This window comes from Bufo bufo, chromosome 3 (assembly GCF_905171765.1).
Source record: "Bufo bufo chromosome 3, aBufBuf1.1, whole genome shotgun sequence".
Classification (NCBI taxonomy): Eukaryota; Metazoa; Chordata; class Amphibia; order Anura; family Bufonidae; genus Bufo; species Bufo bufo.
The window spans coordinates 489,920,538-489,934,525 of NC_053391.1; the positions used below are offsets into that span (position 1 = coordinate 489,920,538).

Sequence of the window (13,988 nt, forward strand, 5' to 3'; positions counted from 1 at the left end):
GTATTTTTCAGCACTGGCATTGAGAAGGGTAGTTGGCAAGATTTAAAATGTTCACGTCTCTTTCTGAAGGTCCTTTTACACAAACCGAAAATCTGTCACATTATGGAGGTAGAGTGTTTGACTGTACAAGGTGTTGACAATCGCCCACTGAACAAGCGAATGCTCCCTCACGGGGTGATCATCTGTCTGCTGGCGTGGAAAATCATTGTCCTTGCGCAGCAGGTCGCAGTGCATAAACGGCGATCTGTCCACAGACCATGATTTTCTACGGGGACAAGCAATCGCTGATTCGTTGACTTTTCTTCATACAGTCGCCTCCACAGATGCTTTGCGTCCGCTTCCTTCCAGTTCCTCTGTCAGTTTGCGTAAAAGGACCTTGACTCGGTTTCTTTTTACACCCGCTATGAGCAGCTGTACCTTTGCAATTAATTTTTTACCTTGATAATAGAGCCTAAGGCCAGTTTCATTGATTAGTTTCATGATGCTCCAAGTTCACCTAGGAGGAGCAGTATTTAGTCTGGGGAAATACTGCTCCCAAACAGAGTGTGTTTCCTGGACTGAATACGCTTGGAAAATGACGTATTGTTTAAAACATGTTTTTATGTTTAAGTATTTGGTTATGTTATTTTTAATTGTCCATGTCAATACCTATATTTAAATAAAATGCAGAAAACCCTGAAGTTTTTGCACTTGCCATTAAGATGAACAATAGGAGCCACTTCTTGGTCTGTACAGATCACTTTACTGCAGTCACCTGCTTATCTATATACTTAGGCTACTTTCACACTCGCGTTTTTGGTGGATCCGTCATGGATCTGCAAAAACGAATCTGTTACAATAATACAACCGCATGCATCAGTTATGAACAGATCTGTTTGTATTATCTGAAACATAACCAAGACTGATCCATCATTAAACTCCATTGAAAGTCAATAGGAGACAGATCCGTTTTCTATTGTGTCAGAGAAAACTGATCCGTCCGCACTGACTTACATTGTGTGCCAGGATGGATCCGTTTGGCTCAGTTTGGTCAAACGGACAGCAAAATGCTGCAGAGTGGAATGGAGACTGATCAGAGGCAAACTGATGCATTCTGAGCGGATCATTTTCCATTCAGAATGCATTAGAGCAAAACTGATCAGTTCTGGACCGCTTGTGAGAGCCCTGAACGGATCTCACAAACGGAAAGCTAAAACGCCAGTATGAAAGTAGACTAAGGTGATCTCGTTACAGGCAGGATCCACCATTCACAGTAAGTGATTGTCAGAGCTTATCTATTCTTTCCTTGTACAATAACCTCTGCACAGGTCACAGAGCATGCCCAGAAAACTCTCCCATAGAAGTCGGTGAGGTCCTCTGCTGACCATTGTAAGCAGCGTTTTGGTGTCCGCCTCCAGAGCGAAATGGAGGCGTAACGGAGCCAAACTGATGCATTCTGAGCGGATCCTTATCCATTCAGAATGCATTGGGGTAAAACTGATCCGCTTTGGACCGCTTGTGAGAGCCCTGAACGGATCTCACAAGCGGACCTAGAAACGGCAGTGTGAAAGTAGCCTTACCTGGGGCTAGAAGAAAGGCACGTGGCAACTGAGTAATTAAATGTGTGTGGTAGTGTGTGCATATCTTTTTATATGAGAATATCGATGTAATCTTGTTACAGAATTCATCAAGGAGCATAGATTTTGCTGTGCGATCCTTTGTTCAATTTTGGAGATGAACTGTCCGTTCTGGTTGTTGTCCTCATTGTGTTGTTCTGTCTTTGGTTATTCTTAAATTGCAAAAATAAAACCCTTTTTCCAATGTGTATCCAAGAATTGCAAAGTTTGTTGTGTGAATTGCTCGAGTGACATGTTCTAATACTTGGATGCTTTGTAGACTAGATGGAGTGGCATCTGAGCAAACTCTGGATAACTTTACTCTAATGGCTTTTGTTGAATATGGAAGGAGCAAGAAGCAGTGCATAGTAATCTTTATCTCTTGTAGGTCCATGCCAGAAGTGAGCCTATATTAATTACCTCTTCTCTTCCAGCTCGAAGTCCAGTGTTCTCCCACCTATCAACTTCCCTCCAGGGACTTTGGACAATACGGGCATTTAAAGCAGAAGAGCGTTTCCAGCAGTCATTTGATGAAAAACAAGATCTCCATTCTGGTTTGTGTAGCTGTTATTCTTAGAGTCTTGGGGAAATATACTATATATAAGACTACCCTGTCAACATCATTGAAGGCTATGCAGCTAAAGGCATCTGCAGTGTATTTTAGTATTCACACAGCTGGAAAAAACATTCAAACTAAAGATGTCAATTATTTTTATTGGATATTCTGCTCATACAATCCACATTGTGGGCTCAGTCATGTTGACATATCCCTGTCGGACTGGAGTCCATGGTCAAATCCTATTGTTAGTCTGATGATAATGCTATAACGAGGGGGGTGCACTGTAGAGCAAAGCTTGATGGGCCACAGTGAATGCTCTCCTCTTGTAATGTTTCCGCCCTGTGTAATCCAGAAGCATGGCAGAAGTAGCATACAGCACCCCGCACCTCTCTCGCAGTGCTGACCGTCTGAGGCAGGTTGATGATTTCTTTTTTTCTTTAGTTAGTTTTAAATCCTGTCACTGACTATGCTATGTGCAATTTTGATAATCCAATCGCCAACATCTATTTCCAGTAGTTGGGATAAATTACTGGTCTTGGACTAGTATAGTCATGATTTATGTTTTATATATTATACATTTTACATTTATGATTTGGGACTCCATTTACCATATTACAGGAAATCTGACACTACTATCTTGCACTATTATCTGCAGTAATACTTGAGGATTACTACATATAAGGAGTCCAGATTGCTATTCTTTATTTCCCTACTGCCCCACATTCCCCGTTGTCAGGGTTTAAAGTTGTAATGAAATACTTTGTCAGGGCGTCCTCTCCACTACGTTGATATGGCACAGTTGCCCAGGATGTGTATTTCAGCTTTCCGTTCTGACGGCAGGGGAAGGTGGGCAGTAGTGAAATAATACTAGTGATCTGGACTCCTTATGTGCAGTACTTCTTGTGTATTACTAAAGATAATAGTCCAGGATCATGGTGATAGATTCTCTGTTTCCACATATTAGAGTATTTTACATTTCATCATGCTCCTCTCTTTTCCAATAGAATCCTGGTTTTTGTTCCTGACCACCTCCCGTTGGCTTGCAGTGCGTCTGGATGCCATATGTGCTCTGTTTGTAATAGCCATTGCTTTTGGGTCCTTAATCCTCTCAAAAAGTAAGTGTGTGTGCAGTATGAGACATTAATATAAGTTAGTTGTCACTTTGAGTCAAAATTGACTGGAATCACATCATTCTGTAAGAGCCTTCTATTCTAACATAACATAACCTAAGCTGTTTGTCACGCAAGTCATGCTGCTGTGGATGGATGGTTGACTCCACATTTAGTTTACATAGCTACTATCTAGAGAGCTTGTTGGTATGAAAGTAGATCATTATAAAGTCAAAATTCAGTTCAGCCACATCCTTCACCTGCATAGTTTATCTTCATTCCTGAAAAACTGAATTAAGTGATGCTCGCTGAGTGTGTTTTTTCATTCCTAATGTAATCGGAATCCCTTACTGTGGGGATTATTCTGTATTCAGTTTAGATGATGTTAATGATGTATATTCCTGTAAGCCATGGCTCAATTTGCTCTGTCATTTATATTTTATCCAGTGGTTCTGCCTGTGTCAGTGAGGCAAGCTTGATGCTAATGGTGACTGAACTGCAGCGACATATTATTTATAGGTTTAAATTGGCCCTAGGAAATACAATAATTGTTTCTGATGTCCAGGCCCCCATTAGTCGTGGCTGATAGTAGTCTGATGGACATTGTATCCGTCATATTGGCAAAATGCTTAAATCTTTCATGACCCGTTCCCACTTTTCGGAATCTTTACGCAACATACTTTGCAGTTCATAGACCACACAATTGATTTGCCAGACTAAAACTCGCATTGTGTATGGATGGCACAAAAATATAATAAAAATTCCATCCAGGATGAAATGGTTTATAAGATATAATTTGTGTGAAGGGTTGACTATTCTTTCTTTTACATAGAAATTCATTAAAAAAAAAAGTTATGGAGAAGGGATGTAACCTGTCCCCTCAACTATGGCACTCAGGGTGTAGCCACACATGCATGTCTGCAGAGGATCTCTCACAGCAGAAAATTCACAGCGGATCTGGCCAAAATCTCAAAACAAGCTAGTTTTTACAGGGACATTTCTTTATTCTCGCAGGGGGTCTTCTGATTTGGTGGCCACTAAGGGGGTCTTAGGCTGGGCTGCCACCTTTTCATGGCAGGCCTGGTGTAAGTGCGGCATGGATCCCCCTGCAGCGGAGTGCAGGGGCTCAGCTCTCACATGAGAGCTGTGCTCCTGCTCTAACAGCCTGGACCGGCAGGAGTGCCGATCTGGACTGTTTAACTCCTTGCACGCCTGCCGCATGTAAGCAGAGACAGAGGGAGGTGCCGATTTGTGTAAAGGCTGGATGGGGCCTGGTATGGGCCCCAAGCCTGCCTTGAGTGTTTTCCAGCAGGCTGCGCCAGTGACAATAGCTGTTACAGACAGCTGATTGGTCATAACACCTATGTCAGAGACAGTCCCAGCTGTCCCCGTCTGACGATCGCTGTGATTGGTCAGTCAATCCACACTGACCAATCACAGCTAAAGGCGCCTATTTTAACTCCGATCTCCTCAGTTTTGTCATTACTATGACAGTGCTGAAAAGATCAAGAGTGTGTGCTATAAATCCTCAGCAGTACACTCCTAATTGCTGAGGAGATTGCAGCTGCAGCCTGACATTCCCCCTCAACACCTCCCTCCCTCCCAGCGGCAGGGGGGGGGGGGGGGGGATAGCTGTCTCCAGTGCTGAGGAGATCGGAGCTGTGGCTAAGCCTGCCCTTCCCACTTATCTGCAGAGTTAACCCCTTCAGTCTACCTTACACATCTATAGCCCTTCATTAGAGCTCCCTGATGTTTGGGGAGCTGTGTGACCAGTGAGCTGTGCCTGCCCTTTCCCCTTAGCTGCAGTTACCCCATCAGCTGCACTTAGTCCCCCTCAGACACCCATACCCCTTCACTAGTGCTGTGTGACCTGTGACTAAAAGGCAGGAAGCAGTAAGTGTATTAGGCTACTTTCATACTGGCGTTTCTGGGTCCGCTTGGGAGATCAGTTTCAGGGCTCTCACTAGCAGCCCAAAACGGATCAGTTCAGCCCCAATGCATTCTGAATGGATAAGGATCCGTTCAGAATGCATCAATTTGGCTGCGTTTGGTCTCCGTTCTGCTTTTGAGGATGCAGAGCCAAAACGGATCCGTCCTGACGTACAATGTAAGTCAATGGGGACGGATCAGTTTTCACTGACACAATATGGTGCAATTGAAAACGAATCAGCCCCCCATTGACTTTCAATGTAAGTCAAGACAGATATTTTTTTAGAGTGAATAATGCAAACGGATCCGTTCTGAACGAATACAAGCGTTTGCATTATCGGTGCGGATCCGTCTGTGCAGATGCAAGACGGATCTGCACCTAACGCAGGTGTGAAAGTAGCATTACATAGAGTAATACACTTACAGCCAATGCATTACAATACAGAAGTATTGTAATTTTCAAGTGTAAAAAAAATCAAAAGTGTCCTTTTCCCAAAAGAAAGTAAAAAAAAAAACTGTAGAAAATAGGGGGGAAAAATGACATATTGGGTATAAAAATACCACATGACCTAAGTTCTCAGATGAACACCGTAAAAAAAAAAGGGGTAAAAAAAGCAATTTTCTTGTCACCTTACATCACAAAAAGTGTAATAGCAAGCGATCGAAAAGTCATATGCACCCCAAAATAGTGCCATTCAAACCGTCATCTCATACCGTAAAAAATGAGTCCCTACCTAAGACAGTCTCCAAAAAAAAAAATATGGCTTTCAGACTATGGAGATACTAAAACATGATTTATTAAAAAAATGCTATATTATGTAAAACTGAAACAAACAACCAAAAAGTTGTCCTATTTGGTATTGTCGCGTCCGTAACAACCTTCTCTATAAAAATTACTCATGATCTAACGTGTCATATGATAATTGTAAATAACAAAAAATACAAACTGTGGCAAAAATTTTTTTTGTTACCTTGCCTCACAAAAAGTGTAATATAGAGCAACCAAAAATCATATGTACCCTAAAATAGTACCAACAAAACTGCCACCTTATCCTGTAGTTTCCAAAATGGGGTCGTTTTTTGAAGTTTCGACTCTGTGGGTTCATCGGGGGCGTCTTTAAATGTGACATGGCGACTTAAAATTATACCAGTGATATCTGCCTTCCAAAAACCATATGGCATTCCTTTCCTCCTGCACCCTGCCGTGTGCCCGTACAGCAGTTTACGACCACATATGGGGTGTTGCTGTAAACTACAGAATCGGGGCAATAAATATTGAGTTTTGTTTGGCTGTTAACCCTTGCTTTGTTAGCAGAAAAATTGAATTAAAATGGAAAATCTGCAAAAAAAAGTGAAATTCTGAACTTTCATCTACATTTTCCTGTAATTCTTGTGGAACACCTAAAGGGTTTACAAAGGGGTCATTTATGGGTGGTTTCTATTATGTAAACCTCACAAAGTGACTTCAGACCTGAACTGGTCCTTAAAAAGTGGGTTTTGGAAATTTTCAAGATTTGCTTCTAAACTTGTAAGCCTTCTAACATCCCAAAAAAAGAAAATATAATGTACAAAATGATCCAAACATGAAGTAGACATCTGGGAAATGTAAAGTAATAAATATTTTAGGAGGTATCACTATCTGTTTTAAAAGCAGAGAAATAGAAATTTGTAAATGTTTCAAAATTTTTTGTAAATTTGGAATTTTTTTCTAAATAAAAATGCAATATTTTTACTCACATTTACTACTGGCATAAAGGACAATATGTGACAAGAAAACATTCTCAGAATGGCTTGGATAAGTAAAACATTTTAAAGTTATCACTACATAAAGTGACACATGTCAGATTTGTAACAAATTGCCTGGTCCTTAAGGTGAAAAATGGCAGGGTCCTTAAGGGGTTAAAATGCAATGCACTATAGGGTTAGTGCATTGTAGTTTAAAACCAATCAAAATATTGGCCATTATTGTCCCCTTGTGGGGCTATTAATCGGTAAAAAAAAAAACTTTTTTTTAAAAAACTATAAAATTGTAAAAAATTCTGATAAAAAATAAGCTTTTTTCCAATTGAAAATATGCTTTTCAATTAAATAAAATGAAAAAATTGAATCTCCCCCACATGTTTGGTATCACTGTGTCTGTAACGACCCACACTATACAAATATTATGTAAACTATCCCCTACAGTGAACGGCGTAAAAAATAAATAAAAATATTATAAAAAGTGATCAAAAAGCGTAATTTACCCCAAAATTATATGAATGAAAACTACTACACAAAAATCAAGACCTCACACATCTCCATAGAAAGAAAATTATAAAAGTTATGGGTCTTGAGGTCTTGGGATGCGGAGATGCAAAAAGATTTTGTTCCTGGGAAGAAAATAAGGTTTCATTGCACAAAAGTATTAAAATGTAAAAAATATAAAAAAATTTCCCCCCCCCATCTCCCTCGCAGAAAGTTAATCAGAAAGTTATGTGTACCCCAAAATGACATCATTAAAAACTGCAAGTTGCGTAAAAAACAAGCCCTCATACAGCTACATAAAAAATTTATCGCTCTTGGAAGGCAAAAAACGCTTCGTCAGTACGCCCCAAAATAGGCTGGTCACTGGGGTTAAATCCGCAGATAACATCTGCAGCATAAATTAACAAGGTGCACATTTAAATCCTGCAGCACAGGTTAGTTTGTGTTGTGAGGTTTTATTTTCACACAAGATTTATGAAACTTTGCTTGTACTGTAAATGCTGTAGATTTTCTGCACGCAAAGTGGCTGCAGAAAAACCGCTGCATTTATGCTACATGTGGCCGTACCCTTATAGTGCACATCACCCAGGAGAAATACCAGGGTGACTTGAAAAGTAGCAACCTTTTCCTGAGCTTCAGATATGCTTCAAATATGTTAGAAATTATTTTAATTTGCAGATCCTTGAAGCCAACTTTCAGAAGAAAAACTGAAGGCTATTATCTAATCCTATTTAGGTTGTCTCTTTTTATTGTTTAAGCCTTCCTGCACACGAATGTGTGCGCCCCGTGGTCGTGCTGCAGGCCGCAATGCACGAACACCGACCGTGGGGCTGCCACAGCGGATCGCGGAACCATTCTCTTTAATGTGTCCGCGATCCGTCCGTTCCGCAAAAAGATAGAACATGTCCTATCTTTTTGCGTAACAGAAGTATGGGCCGAAACCCTACGGAAGCACTCCGTAGTGCTTTCGTAGGGTTCCGTTGGGCACCATTCCGCATCTCCGTATCTCCGTTGAAGTGAATGGTTCCGCATTCGTGATGCGGAATGCCCACGGAACAGCGCCCGTGTATTGCGGATCCGCAAATGCGGTCTGCAATACGGCAACGGGCAGCACATGTTCGTGTGCATGAGGCCTAATTGTTAGGAAGAGCTCAGATTATGTCCCATATGGGCAATAGCTTTCATTCATTATAGTAGGGTCCATCATGATTTACAAACTATTAAGGTTTTGATAGAAGGAATACTGTTGCTGCTGCCACAATCTTGCTGTTAAAAGTAATGGAAACCTTTCTGGAACCTCTATGGAAGGGATGAACACAGATGTGTACATAATTTTAACCAGAATCATGATTTATGATGACAGGCTAAGGGCTCATTCAATCGACTGTATGGTCGCCATGCCCGTGTTGCGGACCCACAAATAGTGGTCCGTAATGCACGAGGATCAGCTGCATAAACTCCACGCTGTATGGAGTAACTGGCCCGAAAGCCTACGGCTATGATCTGTGCCTCCACTCTGCAAAAGATAGGACATGTCCTATCTTATGTCGTATCTTGTGGATCACAGATCCATTCAAGTCAATGGGTCCACGGTGCACGTGTATTGTAGACACACTGTTTGCGGTCCTCTACACGGCACGGCGACCATGTGATCATGTTAATGAGCCCTAAGGCTTGCGTTGAGTTTTCCGTTCTTATGATTTGTCAAAGGAAAGGAAAAAGGAAAAAAATGAAATGATGTCTTTTTTTAATTCCCATTTTTGTGTTCTTCTAATGGATTAGAGGAACGGAAAGCTCCATGCATGTGTGAACACAACCTAAGCATATTTTTATGCATTAAGTCCCGGTCTGTTTGCTAGGAGTTTTGATCAATTGGCAGCATTCTTGTTTCTAGCCAGTGGCTGAAAATCTATACTAGACAAGTCTTGCTGTTGGCTTTCAGTCTCTGGATGCTCAATAAACAAGAATGGCCCCATTCACTTATGGCCATCGAGTGAAGACCTGAAACACAATTAAATAAAACATTTCTAAATATATTAAAGTTGGATAGCTTTTCATTATACGAGTAAGCTTTTCTTACATGGAAGCAAAAAATCATGAAATTATATTTAGTTTAGTTGCTCACCCCTTTGTTGCTATGGATAAAGGTGCTCTGACTCTTGACTCACCCCGTCAATCTAAAACATCTTGTACTCTAAACATAGACAGACACACTTCACTTAGAACATGTCGGTCAACATTGTCTATATTAACATTTATTTATCATTAAAATATATAAAAAAATATATAAAATAAAGATAAAGGTAAAATTACAACATGCATGTACATAAATGGTTAAAAATATAAAAAAATTGGACAATATCCCCTTTTTTCTTACTGCATATGAGGTGAAATTATTAATAGGATCCTCCTCACCTTGTTCCATGTATACCCCCTATCTAGTACATATATTTACAATTGACATATTTCATCCTAATTGCATTCCTCTCAAATGCAATATTATGCTGATATAGTATAGTTCATCCTAATTGCATTCCTCTTATGTCCAATATTATACTGATAAATTATATTTAATCCTTATTCAGAAAATATTGCCTCTAGGATTCAAGCATCTATAGAATAAATCAGTTTTTGTAATAGTCTGTCCTTTTTTCCAAAATAAGAGACTTGATGTCAATATGTAAACAAGTTAAATCCAACCCAGTGGATACTTTTGTATTAGAAGTGTATCGTTTCCCTACACTTCAAGTATGATGGTTCTTAGTTCTCCTTTGTAATGATAGCAATTGACAGTATGTACTTGATGGCAATCGAGAGTATGTACTTACTGTTGGAGATCATGCGCTGCTATCCACCATGGCGTCCCACGTGGTAGCTGCAGCGCTTGACTGGACTCAGCGTGCCTTGTGGTGTGTGTCTATAGTATGGGTAGCAATACCTGTTGTGTGGCTGCTAGGTCTCAGCATCCCACGTGGTATTCAGCAATGCTGTGTCTTGGCTCCCCGGGCTCTGAATGTATGGAATATCCCTCACGCTGTTTGTGAGATGCTCCACACACCGTCCGCTCTTACTTTAGGATTTGTGCTTTCCAGGACGTCCCTCCATGACCGCACCACTGGAGGATGTCCTATTGATCTCTGTAGGGACAGGAAGTGAGAGAGATTAAAAGGCCCCTCCCCGCCCCCACTCTCCAGTGTTCTTCCTGTCCATACAGGGATAGGGAAGCAGAGAAGGAGTCCCTGCTTAGGTATAAAGAGGAGAAGTACTCCTCTTAGCAGAAAGAAGCTGAGGCTGGGTCGGGGGGTTTATGCCTCTCCTCTCAGTCTCCGGTAGCCTAGGCTAGCACCCCTCTAGGAAGGGGTCCCCTAGCTCTTCCCTGATACCCATAGGGAGCTTGGGGAAGGATCCGCACCAAAGCTCCCGTGTCATCTCTGGAAGAAAGCCGCGATATCGGGGAAGCCGATGCCGCTTCACATGAGGGAGTTCTGGGCTCTGCTTCGTATCCTCTGGGCGTGCGTCTGTGCGCGCGCGATTGCCGAGCGGGTCACGTGGCCGGAAGAAGATGGTGGCGCCCGTTATTACATGCTGGAGGCCTTGTTTTAGTGAGGCCTGACATGGGGGTCGACTCTTCCACGTAATGAGTCCCCCAGGAAGAGGAGGAGGAGCCGTGCGGTGGCAGGGGGTGGACCCAATGGGGTAAGTCCATTTTATGACGCCAGCTGAGATTTCAGTCTGTGCATTATGGAGGTCCAGGCATCTGGAAAGCAGGAGGCTAGCACAGATTCCCCTGCCCAGGGTTATGTAAGTTAGTAAGTTACTTCCCTGTCCTGTTTGTCCGGCATAATGTATGGACTATAGGAATCTCTTGTTCCCCCCCCCCCCCTCTCTCTCCCCTTATGTAGGTGGATAAAGAAATAGGACACAAGTCCCAAGTATAAACAAAAAAGGCTAGAAAGTGTGCGACCTGTTCTAAAAGACTTCTGGAGTCTTATAAGAAACAATTATGCCCTGACTGCCTTACAAAAATTCTTAAAGAGGAGCCGCCTTATTTTTTTGTCAGACTTGATAGTTATGATAAGAGAGAAAGTTCAGATGTCTATGTCTAACCTGGTACCATCCCCAGTCCCCTCTCCGCCACTGTCTAAAAGCCCCATGGATCAAATGGATTCTGACTCGGTAGACTATGGCTTATATTATTCAGAGGGAGAAGTCGAGGAAGATAATACACGTTTCTCGTCCTCCTTTTCTGAAGAATCAAGGCGATACCTCTTTTCCTGCGAGGATCTGGATCCCCTTCTAACCGCAGACAAACTATGGCGGTAGAAGATGAGGAACAGGTCCGAACTATTCAGGATGAGATGTTCAGCGGCCTAAGAGCGAAAAAGAAGAAACTTTTTCCAGTAAACTCCAATTTAAAAGAATTAATAAAGGAGGAGTGGTAGGATGCAGAAAATAAACTGTATTTGCCACGTGAATTTAAATGCAGACTTTTATTCAATATGGAGGAGACAAAATTATGGGAAGAAATTCCAAAAGTTGATATTTAAGTAGCAAAGGTGGCAAAGAATACTACGATTCCATTTGAAGACTCATCGCAAATGAAGTATCCAATGGATCGTAAGATAGATGGATTATTGAAGAAAGCGTGGGAATCTTCGGCTGTATCTATCAACACAAATATTGCTGCGACGTAAGTAGCCAGAGCAATGAATTTTTGGCTTGATCAGCTTGAAAACCATCTCAAATTAAAAGCCTCTAGAGAGGAGATATTGGTGTCTCTACTACTATTGAAGATGGCTACAGCTTTCATGGCAGATTCTTCAGCAGAGTCTATCCGTTTTTCAGCTCGCAATGAGACAATAACAAATACGGCAAGGGAGGGCTCTTTAGCTTAGGTCATGGTCAGGAGACATAGTTTCCAAGAATATATTATGTGCGATCCCCTTCTCCGGTTCTTATCTGTTTGGACCAGTTCTGGATTCTATTCTAGAAAGAGCAGCGGATAAGAAGAAAGGCTTCCCGGAGGAGAAATCAAGAAAGATGCAGCCATTTCGGAAATCCTCTAGACGGTTTCAAAATACAACACCTAGAGGTAAAGGCAAGACGGGGAGATTGAGCTATCCTAAAGGAGGAAGAGGATTTCTCCTCAATCCAAATTTCAATAGTACTACAGGGAAACGATGACGCCAGACCGGTGGGGGGGGGGGGAGATTTTGTTACTTCTGGGAGAGGTGGCTGCGAATCACGCACAATCCAGTGGGTTCTAGATTCTATCCGCGAGGGGTTCAGACTAGAATTCCGTTTGTCCTCCTCCTCACAATTTTCAAATTACGGAATTCCAGACCACTTCTCTACAGGAGCAGCTTCTAGCAGACATACAGAAACTTGCCAGTCTAGAAGCAGTAGTCCCGATGCCTTATATACAGGAATTCAAGGGACATTATTCAAAGCTGTTCTTCATAAAAAAGCCAGGGTCATTCAGGATGATAATAAATTTAAAGTTCCTGAACCAATGGATTATATACCACAGATTCAAGATGGAGTCAATAAGATCTACAACTCCACTTATAACTCTGGGAGCATTCTTGTGCACCATAGACTTAAAGGATGCCTACTATCACATCCCTATTCATCAACAGCACCAACAGTACCTGAGATTTGCAATCAGAATCAAAGGAAGAATCTACCACTACCAGTTCCAATGTCTTCCGTTTGGAATATCATAATTCAAGAAATTGATGGCAGAGATAATGGCCTATTTGAGACAAAGTCACATAATGATAGTACCATACCTGGACGATTTTCTACTCGTATCAAAATCGGAACAGCTTCTGAAGGATCATCTTCAACAAACCTTATCCCGTATTAAAAGAATTGGGATGGATAGTAAATTACGAGAAATCGGACCTGAACCCAGATACCAAGAAGATATTTCTGGGAACTCTTCTAGAGCAGCGTTCTTATCTCCCTCGCTTAAAACAAGAAAAGATGAGAGAAAGGCTCGACTCCTTCAGAAGAATGGGAAGTTGTACCTTAAGGAAATACATGCAAATACTGGGGCTAATGACATCTTGCATCCCAACGGTCCCTTGGGCACAAATCTATTCAAGGACTTTGCAGGAGACAGTGCTATCAAGATGGGACAGAGATCACCACTCCCTCAATTCCAAAATGATCCTTCCAGAGAAAGTAAGAAGCTCCCTATACTGGTGGTTGGATCTGAAAAACCTACAGAAGGGCGTTACCTGGAATCTGTCTCCAGCGGCAGTAATCACCACAGACTCAAGTCAGAAAGGTTGGGGCTCCCATTGGAAAGACTGCTTCTTTCAGGGAAAGTGGTCCATCCAGGACAGTCAAAGATTGTCAAATTTCAGAGAACTGAAAGCAGTTCTGGAAACCTTGAAGGCAGCAGGACATTTATTTCAGGACCAGCACCTCAAGATACTCTCGGACAACATGACCGTGGTCTGCTATCTCAAATGTCGGCGAGGAACAAGAAGCCCTCTTCAGGGTCTAGCAGATCAAATATATACATGGGCAGAAAATAACATT

General features: G+C 41.8%; 1 protein-coding gene across 1 annotated transcript in view; it reads left to right on the top strand.

The window, feature by feature from the left end:
* Window positions 1-13,988, top strand: part of ABCC4 (ATP binding cassette subfamily C member 4) — a 356,587-nt gene that overhangs the window by 255,904 nt on the left and 86,695 nt on the right. The window contains exons 22-23 of the mRNA XM_040425312.1: window positions 2,030-2,149; window positions 3,159-3,269. Of these exons, the coding sequence (XP_040281246.1) occupies window positions 2,030-2,149; window positions 3,159-3,269 (231 nt within the window). The remainder of the gene's footprint in view (window positions 1-2,029; window positions 2,150-3,158; window positions 3,270-13,988) is intronic.